The 19123-nt window shown below is 45.5% G+C and overlaps 2 protein-coding genes across 4 annotated transcripts in view; one reads left to right on the top strand and one right to left on the bottom strand.

Annotated features, from left to right (window-relative positions):
* The window catches only part of FSIP1 (fibrous sheath interacting protein 1), a 187464-nt gene extending 184791 nt beyond the window's left edge, over positions 1–2673 (top strand). The window contains exon 12 of the mRNA XM_057721625.1: positions 2436–2673. Within this exon, the coding sequence (XP_057577608.1) occupies positions 2436–2494 (59 nt within the window). The 3' untranslated portion in view covers positions 2495–2673. The remainder of the gene's footprint in view (positions 1–2435) is intronic.
* Positions 2674–2764: 91 nt separating this feature from the next.
* THBS1 (thrombospondin 1) lies at positions 2765–18886 on the bottom strand. Of its 3 annotated transcripts, none has more exons than XM_057721623.1 (22): positions 18734–18886; positions 18053–18148; positions 17231–17790; positions 16257–16332; positions 15756–15958; positions 15528–15650; positions 14718–14811; positions 13091–13264; positions 12609–12785; positions 12127–12300; positions 11777–11904; positions 11518–11670; positions 10854–11072; positions 10215–10322; positions 9512–9671; positions 9245–9363; positions 7352–7586; positions 6936–7163; positions 6509–6780; positions 6002–6099; positions 5754–5893; positions 2765–4879 (listed from the first exon to the last, which is right to left on the bottom strand). In XM_057721623.1, the coding sequence occupies exons 2-22, from the start codon at positions 18117–18119 to the stop codon at positions 4872–4874; spliced, it is 3516 nt and encodes a 1171-aa protein (XP_057577606.1). In that variant the 5' UTR covers positions 18120–18148; positions 18734–18886; the 3' UTR covers positions 2765–4871. The 3 variants fall into 3 exon arrangements, with proteins under 3 accessions (XP_057577606.1, XP_057577607.1, XP_057577605.1); XM_057721624.1 differs by having other exon boundaries at positions 15756–15955; XM_057721622.1 differs by lacking the exons at positions 2765–4879; positions 5754–5893 and having other exon boundaries at positions 5998–6099; positions 18734–18862.
* Positions 18887–19123: the final 237 nt, after the last annotated feature.

The following is a 19123-nucleotide window of genomic DNA, read 5'->3' as shown; positions in this document are numbered from 1 at the left end:
TTATGTCAATTCTCCATAGGATGAATTGGCATTACATCTAGAAGTCCAGTTTCCTTCTTCTTTTTTTTTTTTTGTTTCTCAGCCAATTTATTTCTCATTCAAAAAAGATGAGCTGACTATTGTGCTACATTTAATGAAATTTGTAATAACATATGTAGCATTATTATTTTTTGTTTTAGTGTTCTCATCTACTGATATTGGATAATATTAGTGATGCTTACATCAAATTTCCTTGACGTTTTAAAGTGAAGACTTCTATAGCTATTGTTTTCAGAAGAATCGATAGTTAATTTCCTTTTCTAGCCTTCTTTTTATTTGTATTAAAATAGCCATGGTTCTTGCTGATGTTAATGTGCTACAGGGTAGTTGTCTCTAGGCAAAGAGTTTTTCTGTGGGGTGCCAGCAGAGGTTAAAAGTCATGATTTTGGACTCCCGTAGGAATGATGTGTGTGTTGTAGGGTTTGGGTTAGAACAGTCAGAGGAGAGAGGTGATATGGATAGAGATTTGCAGTGGTGATGGAGGGGAGCCATTTTTGCCAAAAGCCTTTCAGAGGAGTTGGGCTGTCTAAACCCATGTGCTTCTGGTATTTGACATGTATGTGTACGTGTGTGTGAGAGAGGGAGAGGGAGGGAGAGAGGGAAAGATGGAGAGAAGGGGAGAGGGAGAGAGATGGTGGAGAGAAAGCTCATGGCTTTATAAAGTGTTTCTGCAAATGGTATTTGGGGCATAGTGAACCTTTATGTTACAAGAGTTTAAAAGAAGGGAAGGAAAACAGAATGATCTTAAGTAATGAATTTTACCATTGAAAGAGGTGACACCATTCCATAGCAAGTCAACTGAAGTTACCTCTAATAAGAAGTGGCAAGCTGGGGACTTCCTAGGTGGTGCAGTGGTTAAGAATCCTCCTGCCAATGCAGGGGACATGGGTTCAATCCCTGCCCCAGGAAGATACCACATGTCACAGAGCAGCTAAGCCTGTGTGCCACAACTATTGAGCCTGCACTCTGGAGCCCGTGAGCCACAACTATTGAGCCCATGTGCTGCAATTACGGAAGCCCACGCACCTAGAGCCCGTGCTCTGCAACAAGAGAAGCCACCACAGTGAGGAGCCCGTGCACCACAATGGAGAGTAGCCCCCAGTCGCCACAACTAGAGAAAGCCTGTGGGCAGCAATGAAGACCCAACACAGCCAATAAATAAATAAACAAACAAAAGAACTGGCAAGCTGAATTTGTATAATATATTCAACATGAAAGCTCCGGATAAAAAAAAGAAAGGTTGCCCTGATAGGGAAAGAAATGTTATTAAAAAATAATAAGTGTTTTTATTTTAAAGTTCCTTCTAGACCTGAGTGTTTGCCCCAGAACAACATAGAGAATAAATAGCGTAAAAGAGCAAGAGCTAATTCATTTCAAGAATGAATTTAGGACCTTAAAATTTGAGATTTTTCTACTTATGACTCCCCAGGAAAACTACTGGCACCACCTTTATTGTAAATTCCCAGAGGACCTAAAGTTTATTGCCATTCAATCCAGTTCTCTGAAGCGCATGACAGTAAACTCCTATAGAAGGAAAAAACTATCACCCTGATGGCACAATTTTAACTCCTGTATTTTAGTACAGCCTGATTCGAAGGTCAGTCTTGGAATGAATATGGAGCGTGCCTGGAAAAAAAGCTCCTGTTCTCAGATATTTTCAATTACATTTGTTCTGTTAGTTAAAAGTGAATTAGAATTCCCTCCCAAAGCTTCACACGTTGAGCTGCTCTGAGAATGAATGGTATGTTTCAAAGAATTCTTTCAGATCAGTTTTTGAAATTTTATAACTGTTACTAACACCTTCTAGTTCCTGATTCTTCACCTAGATACCATAAAATGATTTGGCCGTTTATACTTATATATGACTATGATACCCTAGATAGATGTTTCTAGAATGAGAGAGAAAGATCAACAAAGGAAAAAGATTCTATCTCACTCAGCCAGTCCCTTTTGTTTTAATGGACCTCAAAGCCAGACCTTTAACCTACTCATAATTTTTTTTATTCTACTTGTTCATATTAAAACTAAAATTGGCCAGTATCTACATTCATGGTTAGCCCACGTGAAACTCAAGTCCTGCTTATTATAAGGCGTTGGCCTTCTCTTCACAAAATAATTTGATAATTTATATGTATATTTTTTTTAGGATTTCTTCCAAATTTGATCTGTCTCTTTAGTCATCTGTTTTTGACCAAAGGTACAATCACTCTCCAAAAGGTGTTACCTATAGAGTTTGACCCAACTTTTCAAAGACAATTCTTACTCCATTAACGTTTCTAAAGCTTCTCCGCAACATGCAATCATGTTGCTTACCCAGTGCCCTTATTTATGGGTCAGAAGATGTAGCTGTGAATTGTATGTGCTTCACTCCTGTCTTCCTTTTTCATTGTTTTTAGAAACAGAACTGGACATTGAAAAGGATTCAATAAATGACAGTGACGTTAGTAAAATATGAATTTGTATCCTTTTGGGTCCCACATTTGGGGGGGGGTCATATCTCATTGCTGTGTTTTTAATATGACTCATTTGTTGTTTTGTTCTTTTATTCCACAAATCCAACAAATATGTCATCTAAGCAACTGACTTCCTAAATCATATAGGAACTATGAATGTTACTGTTACTTACGGTGATTGCTTTTTGTATATACTCTATTGGTTTAAGGATGGAATTTACCCATACCTCATAAGGCAAAGCCAGAAAACAAATAAACATGGATACAGTAAGTATAAATATAAATTTCCATATGATTTATTGTTGTTCCTTGTACATAAGAAACAGTAATATACAACTTACACTGCTTTAGAATGTAAAATGGATAAAAATGTGTACAAAAAAAGCACATTCCTAGAAAAGTATTGGCAAATAGTAAAAATGGGGAGGAGGGAGGGTAACAAGCAAAAAACAAATCAACAAAAACAGAAAGAAAAACGAACAGTTCTTCAATTCAGTGTGCAAACATTTTATAAAAATAGAAATACTAACTCTACAGGCAGTATTTCCTGATAAATTATTTAAATAGCATATCTACACAATCTGAGATATCTATTCCAATGGCAATGAGAAAATAATTTATAAAAATAAAGCAATGGTATACAAGATGATAGAAAAAAACAACTTTCAGAAAATGTATTTAACATTTCAATGCTATTTCCTTATTGGGAATACTTTTCTGTGAAAAATTTTTATACTATGTACAACATTGACTTTTTTTTAGGTACTACAGTAGCTTTAAGTTTGTTAGACACTTAAACTCTTTCTGCTTGATCCAAAAATTCTTTACTCAGTCACACAACAAATGAGGTAATATTTGTATACAAGTTTCACCTTTGTTATTTTTTTCTTTTGGAAAAAGGCAAAAATAATAAATGTAGATGCTTTTCATCTCCCTGGAAATAGGCACAAGGGATGGAGTAAAACAGTATTAAAGCCTCCTGACTTTCTTTGCAAACTAAAAACACTTGCAAATGGACAACCAAATAATTCTACTTGAAAAAAAAAGGAAAAAAGAAGAATCCCAAATCATTCAGTCTAAGCACAAAATGAAGAGCAGCTTGCTGTGCTGATTTCCTTGTGCCATTCCTGTGAAAGTTTTGGTGACCCATCTCAACTACCTGCTCTCAGACACTTTCCATATGAAACCTAGATTCCAGGTAGAACAGAGTTAATAAATAATCTGTATTTACAATCTTACAGTCATGAAGACTTGTAGCAAGGATGATATGGATAGTCCTACGCTTCTTCCTGTTCCATGAATAGTCTTTCAGACAGATCCTCCAGAATAAGTAAAAAATAAATATTTTACATTGTAAAATGTTTGTTAAAAAAAAAAACAAAACACCACCAAACTACAGTCCAAAAGAGAAAATTGGAAAACTCCATGATATTCAGGAAAAAAAGAGAGAAAAGGAATGTCTTAGTTGATAATTTTGTGCCTTTCTAACCATAAAAATACAAGCACAGGTACCTTTCCCTTGGGAGGCAGCCCAGTGCTCACTGAGATGGTAGGTTTTCTTATTTTCCTGCTACATCTGCACAAGCTACATCTGGATACAACTGACAATTTCAGTATAACCAAGCAGTGGCAGCCAGCACTGCCTTGTGCTGTTTTAATTCTGACTCCCTGTTCTGGTCGCTACAGGTGATGTGTAAGGGGTGGAAATCCGGGAGGAAGTCCAGAAGCCAGTCTTTTCCTTCCTTCCCTGCTTCTATTTAAGTGCCTATTTATGTGGGTTAATCAGCTAACACGGGTCAGCATCATGAAATCCAGCGATAGTCTTTCAATCCCCTGAAAATGATTTAGTACCGAAAATGTAACAGTTCCTCCATGTTTCTTCATACAGTCGTCTCTTGGGTACGCGCCCTCCCCTTAGGGCTTTGGCCCCCACCCACCCCCCCACCCCATTCCCGAGGGAGTAGGTCAGGGCTGGTTTTGTTTGTCAGTTCTAGTGAGTCCTCCCTTCTCTCACACGCCTGAAAGCGCTTTGGAGTCCACTGCTCAGAGCCGGCCCCACAATCGCACTCTGACAAAAGCAGAGTGGGACAGGCACTTCCAACTGAAGCAAGTGGATGCTTCTGCTTTTTCAAAAGCCAACCAAAGTCATTGTTTATATCCTTGGAAGATTCTTCTCATTCAGAGGCTGAATGCTGAGTCTGATTTGGAAAACTGCATTTTCTTGAGGCAAGTCACATGTTCTAGGAGTCCACACGGATGCAAGCAGAGAGCAAAGGCAGGCAGGGAGGAGTGATCCTGGGGATTTTCTTAAGCCCATGGTTCCAGAAGGTGCAATACCAGCAATGGTTATGATCAGTCTTTTGATCAACAGTTTGATGATTAGGAATCTGTTCAATAAATAAACACATAAATACATAAACAAATTCATCAAGGCACTGTCATCTTAATATCCTTTAATACATTAACAACCTAGGCACAGCTCTACTTTTATAATGTCAAAAGCATATTCTAAGATTGTCAGCTTATAAAATTACACGTTAATATGTTTGAACATGGTTGCTAGGAGGTTGACACTGCATGACCTTCCAGAACTTATGCCGTGCTTTCTAAGGCTTTCAGTGTTAAAAGTCTAGGGAGTCTTATTTTAAAAATTCAGACTCACAGATTACATCATCATCTTGATCTTTTTGCACCAAGCCTTGGCCCAGTAAATGTTTACTGAGCACCTATTTTGTAGGAGACTCTGTGCTAGACTCAGTGAGAGCTTAAGTAACCACTGAGTGAAAAAGAATGGAGAAAAAAGAAAGCAAAGGTTAGTAGTGAAAAGTAACTTAACATGCCAACACGAAGGCAATACTCCTTTCCCTTCCTTTCCAAGAGGGAAAGGTTCTGAGAGACACCTTGGGCCATAATGGCATGAATAAAACTAAATGGTGTGCAAGACATGGAAATGTAAAATTAAAAAAATTTTAAGTACTATTGCTGGGGTCTGAACTGTACAGGAGCTTGTCTGCAGTTTACTTTGCACTGTGTATGAAAAAGATAGAGATTGCTAAATTAACATGGTTCATATGGACTCAGGACTTCATAAGCCACAGTTCATAGGCATTATGTCATTTTTTATCATTTGTCTTAAACAGAAAATGTAAATAACCCTATCTCTAAAAGAGCCTTTAAATCAGCCTCTCCCATGACTGGCATTCCTGGTATTGGTGTGAACTAGGGACGTCAACTGTATATTCTCCATCATTTTGCTCCTACCTCTGCACTCGTATTTCAGGTCGGAGAAAAACACCATTTCTTGAGAGAAGACGAACAACCCTAGCCGACCGCCAGCATAGCTTTTGTCATAGATGGGTCCCGAGTCAGCCATGATTTTCTTCCCTTCATACATCACCACTCTGCAGGTAAAAGGAAACTGCGTTAGTGACACCCTTGCTTTTTTTTTTGGTCCTCTGCTCCTCACCCATCAGTGTGACTTAAGTGAAATTTAATCAGGGCAATCTTACCTAATGAAACCCGTCTTTGGCCTGTGGCTCAGACGCCATCTGTAGGCGGTGAAATCTTTCCAGCCTATGTGACGAGGGTCATGCCACAGTGTGCGCACCTGGAGGAAAAGAAAAAGAAAAGGTTGAAACAGCCTCATTATGAGATTTATAGTTCACTCCATGAGAAATGGTGCTTGAAAGGTATGGAGTTGACCTAAATTAGAGGGCTGCAAGGTAGGATTTTTTTCCCAAGGTTCTTTTCATTGGATGTGTAGCCTTGAATGTACATATAAAGCAGACAGAAAGGAAATTTTTGTTTGTTTGTTTGAAGAGGCTAAAACTGCCTTTGGATGTGAAGCAAGCTCCCCTCTCAGACCCTAGGATGTTTTTGCAAAGCAGAACTTAATGCTGCAGTTGGTGGTGCGGGGAACTTGATATCTAAGATTCCCTGTAGGAGGCTTGGCCAAAACACAGCATCCCTCTTGCTGGTCCAGCACCCCTCCCCTTTCTGCAGGGCATTGCTCTCACCTGGCCGGGGGTGTTTCCAGTGTGCCACAGGGCATTCCGCAGGTGCTCGCCAGGCCCCGTGGTGGAGTTCACAACCTTCACAGAAAGGCCGGAGTATCCCTGAGCCCTCGTGGGGTTGGTGTCCCAGTAGGACTGGGTGACTTGCTTCCACATCACAACGTAGAAGCGGCTGCTGGACTGGTAGCCAAAGACAAACCCAGCGTAGTCATCATCTCTTTCGGTGTTGATGAAGAAGGTGCCGCTGAAGTCCACAGCGTTAAACTCATCATAACCTGGAAGAGAAGGCCAGACCCAGGTTAAAACCTATAGCCTTCTCTGTTACATTCCTCAGCATTTTTAGCACCCATGGTGACACACGCAACTGTCTGCTTTTATATTTGCTTCGTTCCCCTGTACGCATTGGCCTTTAGAAGAGCTCACTACTCACCTACAGCAAGTCCAGGATCACAGTTGACAGTCTGGACGAGTTCTTTACCCTGATGGCGTACAACCCAGTTAGGGTCATTTTGGGATGTTCCTTTGGGATCTAGAGGAATCATCTGGAAGCGGCGGAAATCGGTCTCACTGATATCAACGTTTTCGGGACAGATGTCATCAATGTCTGGCACATTGTCCTGGTCAAAATCATCTTTGCAAGCATCACCTCGACCGTCACCTAAGGCCAAAGAGGCAAGAGTTCAGTGAAAGTCTGAAATACCATTATTGGTGCCAGAAATTCGCTGCCTTTTCAAAGCTGACATTTAGTCTCTTCATCCTCAGATGCATTCAGCTTTGTTTTTATTTCCTCAATCCAGACAGCCATGGTTTCAGTGACTCTCTTTACAAGTGGCTCCACTGACTCACCATCAGAATCCTTCTGGTCAGGATTGGGCACGAGCCTGCAGTTGTCCCTGTCATCAGGAATGCCGTCGTTGTCATCGTCATGGTCGCAGGCGTCACCCTTGCCATCCTTGTCATGGTCTGCCTGGTTGGCATTGGGCACGTAGGGACAGTTGTCCAGGTTGTTCTGGTGGCCGTCTTCATCAATGTCCTGATTGCTGTCACAGGTATCTCCAATGCGGTCTGAGTCCGAGTCAAGCTGAAAGAGACAGAAATGGAGGGTGAATTGGAGTATGAATCATTGACGCTAAAGAGAAGTTATGGAAGATTCTCCAGTGTTTGATTCTACCAGTAAGGTTTGACCTCTATGTGCTACTGCCAAGAACTAGTCATATTAACAGATTTTAAGTGTTTTTCTTCATGACCCTTGTTTTCATATGACAATTTTAACAGGGATATTTGAGTTTTTTTAAAAAATAGAAAACTTTCTAAATAAAATTAAATAGAAAGCATTATCTAATCACTAAGGATGGAATGCCATGTTAACTGCTTATATCTTAATGATAAATGAAATTCTCTGGGTACAATTTGTTATTTTCCATTTAAATTTTCAATTAGGAAATTGTTGACACATCAACTTCTACTCTAGGTCATTAAATCATGGCAACATGGCACTGCTTTTTATACATACTGGGTAGCCCATATGCTGGGATCAGTTCTTTTCTTCTTTTTTTAGGTATTCAGTTTTATACACCTAGTCCATAAGGACTGTCTACTGCTGGCTCAGGTAAAGTTCTTAAAATTCTAAATTTTTTCAAAACTGTATTTCTTAGAGTGTTTTTTTTTTTTTTTTTTTACATTATTCACTACATATGGGATGCTTATTTATACACAAGTTGAAATTTTTCTTGCCAGTATTTATGCACTTTGCCATTAACATTTTTATATGATTCATTAATTGTGATAAGCTTTATTATTATCTGAAGAACCAAAAACTCATCCAGGGAGGTTAAATGGCATTGAGGTTTAATTTATAGTAAGATCCAAACTCAAAATAGATGATCGTCAATGCCATTTGATCAGAAAAGCTATCCCAGATCATTCATACTTTCCCATCATGCCCCCAAAGCCATTCATCCTGTTGCTTTTTGTTTTATAGGAACTCCTAAGAGCAAATACTAGGAGGGTTCCTGGATTTCTCCAGAAATCAGCAGGACTTCTCATTTCTTGCGTCTTTTAAAAATAGTCCCGTTTTTAAAAAGTTGGTTTCTAAGTGTCCAGAACAAGGCCTTACAAAAATGCCTTCACTTTCACAGCCAGAAGATAATGATGAGCAGTTACACGAGAAAAGAAACAAGAAAAGGAACTTGTTCCGGCTGATGTCTCTTTGCAGCACTCCCTAGCACAGGTACAGAATGATCTGTTTGCAATGCCAAACACCTAAAGAATGACAATGAAACGGAGATTTGTCCAGTTTGGGGGAAGTATTTTTAGTTTGAATTTCTTGCAGCCAGATGATATCATTAGCCATGAACACGCTATATATTTTGCTTAGGGATATTTTCTTCCATGTCTTAGTTTTGAATCTGATTAATATTCCTGTAGAGTTGTCCGTCACAGATTTCTGCTTTGTATAATTTATCTTAACAATGGTAGATTCCACTGAGCACGTCTCGTGGACCTTCTTGTAGAAGACAAGATTGAAATTACAAGACTGTCATGCGAACAACCTATGGGACTCTGCAAGGAGCTCACGTCAGGCAAACTCTTCACGTGAAAATATAGCAGTTGGGTAAGAGACCACCGAGGGCCATGGTAATGAAAGTGTTTGAACTCTATTTACCTCCTCTATTTTTCAAGGCCTAGAAAGGGATGTTCTAACACTTGACTGAAAGATTATGAAAGGAATGCACCTACCTGGTCTGGATTGTGTTCCAGGGGGCAGTTGTCACACTGATCGCCAACCCCATCCATGTCGGTGTCTCTCTGGTCCACATTGTAGACATACTGGCAGTTGTCCCGTTCATTGAGGATGCCTGCAGAGAAGAGAGGACAGGTAAGAGCTGGAATCGCCAGCCTCGGGTATTTCAACCAGGTCGCACGCTAGCAGCCAGGGCTGCTCAAGGTTGAGAGCTGAGTGCAGTCACGGCCTGCGGGCCCCACTGGAGTCAGGGAGCGCCTTACCATCCCCGTCAATGTCAGCCGCGCAGGCGTCTCCTTCCCCATTGTTGTCTGTGTCCGCCTGGTCTGGGTTGTGGTTGTAGGGGCAGTTGTCACAGCGGTCTCCCACATCATCTCTGTCATAGTCATACTGGGCTGGGTTGTAATGGAACGGACAGTTGTCCTGCAAAGAGAAGAAGTGGAGCATTTTACAACGTGGTCCATGAAACCAGCTTCAAACCACACGCATAATATGTATAAAACTGTGAGAATCTACAACAGTTATTTTCTACTTAGTGATTATACTAATTGAGTCCTCTGTAAAATGAACACTGCAAAAGTTAAAAGCAGGGACATAATGAATGAAAAATGAATTCCTGTTGGTTACAAGTCAGCGAGATGTAAAGAGAAACTCAACATCTCTGCTCTCAGTGCCTTCAAAGAAAATCTTAATATGACTCAGAGAGGACATCTGAAACCAATCTGGGGAGCAAAGTGTCATTTGTTCACACTTTGTAACTTTTGCTCCAGTGGGGGGAAGGGAAGGTTACGATGAAAAACAAAACCCTCATTTAAAAATTCTCTTGGCAACATCCTTGTCCTCAAACTACTGAAACAGAATGAATAATTTCTGATGATCCCAGATATCAGCAATTTCACCGAATCCTAAGGAGTTATGGGCTGTTGCTGAATGCCAAAGCCGAGAGGGGTCAGAGAGCGTTTTTACCCTGTCATCTGGGACTTTGTCATTGTCGTCATCATCGTCGCAGGCGTCGCCGATCCCGTCCTTGTCATAGTCTTCCTGCCCTGAGTTGGGAAGGTTGGGGCAATTATCCTGGAAAGAGAGGACACATTACAGCTGCAGCCTGGGTGCCTTTTGCTCAGCTCACACATGACAGAGTGCACCCAACACTGCAGGTACAGACAGAACTGAACGCTGCTCCGTGACAGCGTGTATTTTTAACGGGAAGACAAAAAAAAAGTTTTCTTGGGGGATACACACACACACACACACACACACACACACTCATGTATATATGCCTGTATATATGTATAAATAATACATGATCTGTATGAATGCTCTAGACTTTGTACATGCTGGGAGCACAGTCATGCTCTGCAGGTATTTGGTAGAGAAGGGAACCCTTTTTTGGACCGCATAATCAACTGTGAAACACAATTACCCAAAGGGCCTGCCCCATTCATGTTCTTGGCACCAAGTGATTTCATATTAATAAGAATTAGGGCTGCTCTGCTTTTGGATGATTTACTCTTGCCGTCTCATTTTCAAACTGTAAGCATTTGAAATTCCTCAGCCTGCTCCCTTGATAAGGGCTTCCCGGAGGTGGTGAGGACAGGGGGCTACCTTTTTGCAGTGGTAGGTCGCATTGGCCACGCACACCAGGTCCTCATTGGGCCAGCCATCCAGGTCCGTGTCCTCCCCACAGATGATGCCGTTGCCGGCATAGCCGGGCTTGCACTCGCAGCGGTACATGGGGTCGCTGTAGTGGCCCAGGTAGTTGCACTTGGCATTCTTGTTGCAGTCGTGTGTGCCGTCCGTGCAGGGGTTGCGGGGTTTGCACACCTGAAGGGATAATATCCTGAAGTTAAGGCAGAGCCTTCAAGACTCCCTAGACAATGCAGAACCAAGAACCCAGATCTCTGTCGTCTCCGAGCAGACAGAGCTCCATGGGAAGAATGTGGGTCCTCCCCATTCTCCCCTGGGGATGTCCAAATTACAGGCTAACATGGCTTTATCTGTGTTTTCCTTAAAATTGCTCAGCACCTAGCCACTTACAAGTCCGTCCGCTCACAACTTATTCCAGAGTAGCAGTGTCAAATCTGATGGACCTGTTTTCCTTGCTGAATGTACTGTGGATTTTCTAGTTCTGTTTCTAAAGGCTAGTTTGTACATGCACTCTCTCCCCTGTGTTTTGTGAAGGGTATGAGATGACATTCCCCCCTGTCGTGGCTGTTTCGGTCAAGGACACCCCTCCTTCCCTCCTGTCTACTAGCCCCCTCTGATCTACCTGTTTGTTGGCAGTGGCGTGTTCCACGCCCTGGCCGAAGGGCTGTGAGCCAGTAAAGCGTGGCGGGCAGGGAAGGCAGTTGTAGCCGGGGTCTGTGTTCTCACACCTGTGCTCTCCGTTGTGGTTGAAGCAGGCATCAGGGACTTCTTTGCACTATGGAAGAAACAACAGTTTGCTTTGTGTTTATAGAACACTAACACAGGAAATGACTAGGACAGGTGAGCTGCTTTCCTAGGTCTGGTAACTCCCAGCTCCTCACCTCATCAACATCTTTGCACACGATGCCATTTCCGCTGTAGCCTGGGGGACAAGCACCACACTTCCAGCTGCCATCAGGGTAGCTGGTACAGTTGACACCAGCAAAGCAGGGATTGGACAGGCATCCATCTGAGACAAGAGAGACAGGCAAAGGGTGGGTCTCAGTGCCATTCTGGTCACTTAAACCAGGGTGTAAAATATTGTAAGGTCTATATAACTGATAACTTGTTGGGATTATGTTGTCTGTCTGGCATTTTAGAGTAATCAAACCACTCAGGACCATTCAAAGCTGAACCCCTGTGAATGCTGACTGTGGCATTCAGTGGTTTTATCCTGGGCTGTGTGGCTTACCAATGGGACAGTCCTGCTTATTGCAGATCTGGTTTTCTGTCAGATCACCAATGCAGTCCTTGCCTCCAAACTGGGGTGCAGGGTTGTTGCAGAGCCGGCTACGTTTCTGCACCCCTCCTCCACAGGTGACGGAACAGATATCCCATGGTGACCAGGGTCCCCAGCCTCCATTGACTGTAAGAAAACGAACCACAGGCCAAAGTTAAGGGCAATTTTCAAACACCTTACCTTCACAGGAGACTCCCCTGAGTTTGTTCAAGAAACCCCCGCTACCCTGACCCATGGAAAGAATGCTTGGGAAGAGCGTGAGCCTGAAATGATTCTGTTTTTCATTAAAAGGAGCTGCTGCGCTGGGCAGGATTGTGCTTCTGTTTGTTTCTCTAGGAAGAAACCTTTCCCCCTCCGTGACCCACCGAGCTGGAGGCTGCAGATCCCAGGCAGCCAGCTGCGCAGAGCTGCCGCAGGGGGACGTGCGCACTTACTGGGGCAGGCGTCTTTCTGGCAGGCCTTGGTCTCCCGAGCTTCACCCTCACATGGCTTCCCATTCATCTGGGGGCTGGGGGAGTTGCAGAGCCGGATCCTTGTGATCACACCGTCTCCACATGTTACAGAACAAGAGGACCACGGGGACCAGTGGCTCCAGCCGCCATCCTGTTTAACTGAAGTACAGAGCTGACAGTTACACGGTGCTTCCCATGAGCCAAGCTCTGTGCTGCAGCTTTAAATGCATTATCTAAAAATCTTCAAACTAGCCTATCAAGAACTATTCTTACCCCCAATCTGCAGATGAGGAAAGAGCCTCAGAAAGGGTAAGCTGTGCTCAAGGGTACACAGATAAAGAGGAGAACTGGGATTAGGTCCAGAGCCTAGAACCTGTGCTCTTAACTGCTATACTATGGAGTTGCTGTTGGTGACGACAAGGACAGGTCAGTTCTCCACATCCCCAAGTGGCCAAGATGCTTACATCTCTTGTCACACTCCTGAATGTGGCAGGTCCGCGTCTGCACGGAGGAGCCCTCGCATCTGTTGTTGAGGCTGTCACAGGAGCGGCCGCGCTGCTGGATTCCATTGCCACAGGTTACAGAGCAAGAGGTCCACTCAGACCACGGGGACCAGCCATCGTCCGCAGAGTCGCTGGCTGTAGAGGAAACGGGTGCATTTGGTGTGCAGTCGTTAAAACAAGGTATTCTTTAGACTGCTTTGCTTAGGACTTTCTTCCCTTGCCAGAGGGTGAAAAGCAATATATTTGCTAGGCCAGTGGCCAAGGGGTTTATCCCAGGTCATTCTGTGCACAGCCTCCAGGTAGCTGCGTGCTTTGCCTGGGTTGGCACAGCTGAGCCTTTTCCCAGTGTGTGTTCCTATTCACTGCTGCCTCCCTCCTCCTGTCTGCATTTCAAATGAGTTTCCCCTTTCCGACTTCAGATATCTTGGTAGGCATTTCCAGTCCCAGGCTTCCAAAAATACTTGAGTTTTAAGCAACTTTTAGGAGTCCATTCTGACTTTCAGGGGAGCCAGAGACCATGTGTTTGGCAGATGAACTTGGAGGCAGCAGAGCTGCTGTTGGCTGTGGCTCTGGCTCGGTCATGAGGTTAGTCACTGCATTGCTTCTCTCACCCAGACATTTGGGGCCTTTTCTGCACATATTTTCACAAGAGGAAAGTGCGTTTGTTTACCATCTGCCCAGGCACCATGACGACAATCACGTCTGGCTGTATCCGACATGAGACAGAGGACCTGTTTCCTCTTGCCATCAGTTGGAAGTTTTCCTAGCAATCCCTGATTCAAGTTCAGAGCCCCGCTAGGCCCCAGCTAGCTTTGTTCCCTTTAACTCACACCTGAAGCAAATGCTGAACAGAAAGTGATATACAAATGATTGTGCCAGTGCCAATATCACTAACATCTCCGGAGGGGACTGGTTATTCTGAGCGGTGATCAGTGTGTGTTGGGGTAGGGGTGCTTGGGAGGTGTGGGTGTGAATGGTGAGTGCTACTTTCCTGTGTTATTTATCTTAGTTGTGATGACTCATTTTTATGACTTGCACCTACTACACTGTCTCAGCAAAGTGATTAATTCATACTGGCAACAAAACCCAGGGACTGGGTGCCATGCAACAATGCAGTGTCCTGTTTCTTTTATGGCCCTGAATCTCAAACTAAGGTTTTCTCTTAGGTCTCTTATGTCTGTAGGTAAAATAGGTAGAACTTTCAGGTCCAGTTAAGTCCAATGCTCACATCAAAGCCCATCTATATTTTCTAGTGAGCAGATTTTTCTTAACTTTAGACCATAAGGTCAAATTCTAAAAGGAGTCAACCTAGAGCTATTGCTGCTACCAATTCATCTCTCCTTTCCTCAAAGCATAGAATCACTCAATAAGCTATACCAAGACTATTGTCTGTACCGTGATCCAGGGGGGTAATTAAGTGTAGTCATAATGGCGTTGTTGGCTCTATGCAGCAGACAAGCTATCAGTTAACCAGATGCTGCAGCAAGAAACTGAATGAAAACATCTGATGGAGATGGGGGTGGGGTTCCAGCATTATGTACAACTGAACCAGTTGCTGAAGCATGGTTATGCAGTTCTAGGAACTTACGCCAACACCGCGGGCAGCATTCTCCATCAGGAACTGTGGCATTGGAGCAGGGCATGATGGGGCAGGAGACTTTTTTGCAGATGGTAACTGAGTTCTGCAGGGCAAGAGTGAGGGAGAAATGGGTTACTAGGCATATTGCAAGCAGAAGTTTACATATTGAAACATTTCAATTACAAGCTGAAACGTGGCCAGGGCTGTAAATGCTCTAGTGGAATGATTTTAATAATAGATCTGCCTCTGTCGTATTGGCAGCCACCAGTACTGCAGAGACAGTTCTAGTGCTAGTCACTTGTCACTCCATCCCTTGGAGAGTTCTTTCTTAATTGCCACTTAGTCACTTCTTCACACATAGGACAGCATGAAGAGTTTATCCAACGGGAAGCACTGAACGTCATGGGTCAGATCTGTTACTCTGCATCTAAAATCAAACTCATGAAACTCAGCCAGGACTTTAAAAAAGTCTCCAGGTCATAGCTGAATATGAATCAGGGTTGAGGGGAAAAAAGGTCCAACTAGGTCTTACGTACCCAACACTCACCACTTACCCCTTGAACTAAAGCAGGTAAGTTACTGAGATGTTTAAGTAGATATGTTCTTTTAGATACTTAGCCTGGGGTATAATTAAGACTTTGAAAAACTCTGAGCATTTAAAGATTTTATAGATGTCATAGCTACATCTTAAAAAAAAGACACCACTTGGGTGTCAGGCCATGGAACATAAAAAGAGCCTGTGTGGCCATCTGGCCCTTTCCCCAGACTGTGGCTTCAGATGCACCCCTGATTCGTGTTGCAGGCTCTCAAGCCCCTCACCTGGCAGCGACACTCAGTGCAGCTGTCCACTGTCCACTCCTCGTTATTCCTGTACTGGACTCCATTGTGGTAGCAGAGTGGGGGCCTCCTCAGCTCGTTGACCAGCTCTTTGTTCTCTTCAGTCTAAAAGGGGGAGAAAGGTCATTAGCGTCCAGCCTCATCCTTGGCATCATGCGTGATGCGTGTTTGCGGGCTTATGCTAACAAGCTGGGGGCAGGGGCCACTGACCACTTTGCGGATGCTGTCCTGCAGCGTGGTCACGATGGTGCGCAGGCCCCTGAGCTCCAGGACCATGTTGGACAGCTCGTCACACGAGATGCCGCAGATGGCTTGCAGATCCTTTGTCTTGTGGCCGATGTAGTCGGTGCGGATAGCAGGGCTGGAACCGTTCACCACGTTGTTGTCAAGGGTGAGAAGGACACTGGTAGCTGCTAGGGAACAAAGGAGCACAAGGAGGAAGGTTACAGAAGATCTTTGAGTAGATGCTCTCACCAGCCAGGCCCTAGGAGTCCTAACTGTAAAAGACATTTCATTTTGGGTGAGAGATGCAGGAGGGGATGTGTGTCTGTGGAATGTCACCTTTGTATATCTCTTAATTATGTTACCCGGGGCGGGGAGGGGGGGGGGGGGGGATTTACGCACAACGACCACTGCATAAGTTTTTCAGCTTGTTTTGGGTGGAATTGCCCCCAGTTTCCCCATATGACCTAAAAATATAAGGATACTTACAGCTGGAGCAGCCTTTATTCCTGAGGATGTCCTCTGGTGTGGTTCCAAAGACAAACCTCACGTTCTGCAGCACCCCCTGTGGGCAGAGGGACACACGTTATTTGCAGAGGGTTGGTGGAGGGCAGGGGGTCAGTGGGTGGGGAGACTGTTTATGCTAGGAAAAGCACACAACAGATGTTCTGAAAGTTTCAAAGAACTCCCTTTTAACATCACCGTGTCTTGTAACACACCAACATGAACTGCCAAACAACTTCAAAAATCTTAATTGTATCTTGTGCCAAGTCTTCAGTGATTTACAAAGAATTCAGTTATCAGCCTACCTGGGGACACAGGAAGTGGAATCTGATACTGAGACCGGAGGATATAATGACACTCTCCAGTGTCAAAGAGTTAAATGTGGGCGTTTCAAAGCCACAGATACAAAGATCTAGACATTCAAGCAAGGAAGAAGCTGCAGCAGCAAACAGGCACTATTTTAACCTTTTCTTTGAGACCGGTTATATCCCCAGGAGGAGTCAAATAACAAAGTCATATTTATTCTGTTCATAAAAGTATCCACTTTAAGCAATATTGTAATTGGTGGAATGCATTTGAAATAAGTTATTTTCTTGAGCATAAAGAGTAAGGTTTCGAACAGGATGTTATAGGAAAAGTGTTTTTGTTTCCTTTAGTGGTTTTCAAATGCTGGACCCCAGAATACCAGCACCAGCCTCACCTTGGAACTGGTTAGAAATGCCAGGGATCAGGCCCCATCCCAGACCTGCTGAATGTGAAACTCTGGGGGCGGTGGGCAGCAGCACACATTTTAACAGGCCCTCTAGGTGATTCTGATGCTCCCAGAAGTGTGAGAACTACTGCTTTAGTGCACAGGCAGTATTCCTGGACTAGAACCCCTGCCTCTCCTGTTATCGCCCTCCTGGCAGATCAGCTGCCTAGCAGTCAACCCCATGGACCAGGAATCAAAGAGGCCTCACCTGGAAATTGTCATTGACACCTCCTTTGGCGATGCGAAGTCTGGCAATGCTGGCCAAGTCCCTGGTGAAGATGCTTTGGATGGGAACGTCCAGCTCAGCATTTTCCATCTTCTCACAGTCGATGTACAGCTGGGCCCTGTCCTCCTGCACAAACAGGGTGATGCTCTTCCACTGGCCGGTCGCCAGGAGTGCTTCTTCTACCGACACCACATGCTGCTTCCCCTGCACAGTCAGGCTCAGGTCCAGGGTGCCCGCCTTGCCATTGGAGACCACGCTGAAGACCTGGCCAGAGTGGTCTTTCCGCTCCACGGCCAGCAGCGTGCCTCGGGTCTTCTTCATTTGCCTCAGGGAGGCCAGGAGGAGGAATCCTTTCTCTGCCCGCACAGCATCCACTAGGTCTTGGAACTTGTCATCAGGCACAGGGGGGATCAGGTTGGCATCCTCGATGCGGAAAGCTGGGCTGGAAGGGTCAGGACCCTTCACCAGTCGGCGCCCAGAGCCCTTGCGGGCAGCCCCCGTGAGTTCAAAGATGTCGAACACGCCGTTGTCTCCCCCAGACTCTGTTAATAAGAGCAGGACACACGGTGAGCTCTCTGGGCTGGGCCTGGGGTGGGGGCTCAGTTCGGGGGTGTGGGGCAGAAGAACAGGGTGAAAGCTCCTGGCAGCCACTGAAAGAGCTGAACAAACACCAGGGTCAGAGGGAACCTGCATCCTGACGTTGGGTCAGGGCTCCGGGGAGAAGCAGTTGGGAGGGAGGCACACCTGGAGTAACCGAACCTCCTCCTCTTCCCTCCCCCCTCGAAAGGTATTATACAGACTCACCTGGAATGCGGTTGGAGGCGCACACACGCAGCAGGAACAGGACACTGAGTGCCCAGGCCAGCCCCATGGTGGAACTGTTCGTGCCCAGCAGGGAGCCTGCAGCAGGAAGCACAGAGCCCACGGTCAGAGGCAGCCAAGCAGGGCAGGCGGGCAGGACCTCCCTGGGCTTGGGGCTGGGGTCCCAGGGATGCCCCTCTGGCCCCACGTTTGCGGGGATGGGGGGCAGCAGTATTTCCTTCGGAGAGGGCATCAGGAAGAAAATGAGAGTTGAGGGGAGGAGACTGTGGCTTTCAGGTGGTGGTGGGGGCAAGACCAACAGTCGGGGGGCTTTTCCTTGAGAAGCTGAGGGTAAACAGCAGCCTCAGGAGGTGTAGTCTGGGGGCCCTGGAAGGGCACAGGGGAGTCAGACTTCTCTTCTAGAGGACCGATAGAAAGGTTTAGGAAAGACGTGGAGAACAGAAGAAAGTTGGGGTGTCCTGGCGAGTTGGTGTGTGAACCCTAAGGCTAGAGAGAATGGCTTTAGAGCCCTTGCACGAGAAGAGTCCCCCAGCGGCTGGGAGGGACAGGATGGGGAAGGCAAAAAGTATGAGATTGGGGGTCCCTGAGGCGCTGAAACCTGGGAGCTCCAGGTGGATGGCCAGGGCAGCAGTGGACCTCGGCGGCCGCCCGGGGACTCCTTACCTGCGTGGACACGGGTGCAGCGGCCGGGGCCGGCGACGAGACCGAGCGCTGGAGAGGCGCGGGGAGGGCGGTGCGCCCGGAGGCCGAGGGATCGCAGGCTGCGCGGAGAGAGCTCGCCGGGGTGGGCGCTCGGCAGCCGGCCCGAGTGCAGTGGCTGGCGAGGCGGAGGAGTCCCGCGCTTTTAAAGGGGCGCTCGCATTCCTGGGGTTTCCTCTGGCCAATGGGAGGCCGCCGGGCAGGAAGCGGGAGGGGGGCCCGTCTGGGTTCCTCTCTCCGCCCCCCGCCGCCTGGCGCACAACTCTCCAGCTAGAAGGTGAAGGGGGGCGGCGGGGGGCGGGCCGAGGAGCACTGGAACTTCTCAGAAAAATAGGTGCCCGCCCACGCAGCCTT

The sequence above is a fragment of the Hippopotamus amphibius genome, chromosome 2, assembly GCF_030028045.1.
Source record: "Hippopotamus amphibius kiboko isolate mHipAmp2 chromosome 2, mHipAmp2.hap2, whole genome shotgun sequence".
Classification (NCBI taxonomy): domain Eukaryota; kingdom Metazoa; phylum Chordata; class Mammalia; order Artiodactyla; family Hippopotamidae; genus Hippopotamus; species Hippopotamus amphibius.
This window is presented reverse-complemented; position numbering and strand designations above follow the sequence as displayed.

Coding starts and splice junctions, on each gene's coding strand:
- THBS1 (XM_057721623.1), bottom strand. CDS start 18,119: ATGGGGCTGGCCTGGGCACTCAGTGTCCTGTTCCTGCTGCGTGTGTGC. Junction 12,301..12,608: donor CCAGAAAGACGCCTGCCCCA/GTAAGTGCGCAC, acceptor GTTTTCTTACAG/TCAATGGAGGCTGGGGACCC. Junction 9,672..10,214: donor ACAAAGTCCCAGATGACAGG/GTAAAAACGCTC, acceptor TTCTCTTTGCAG/GACAACTGTCCGTTCCATTA.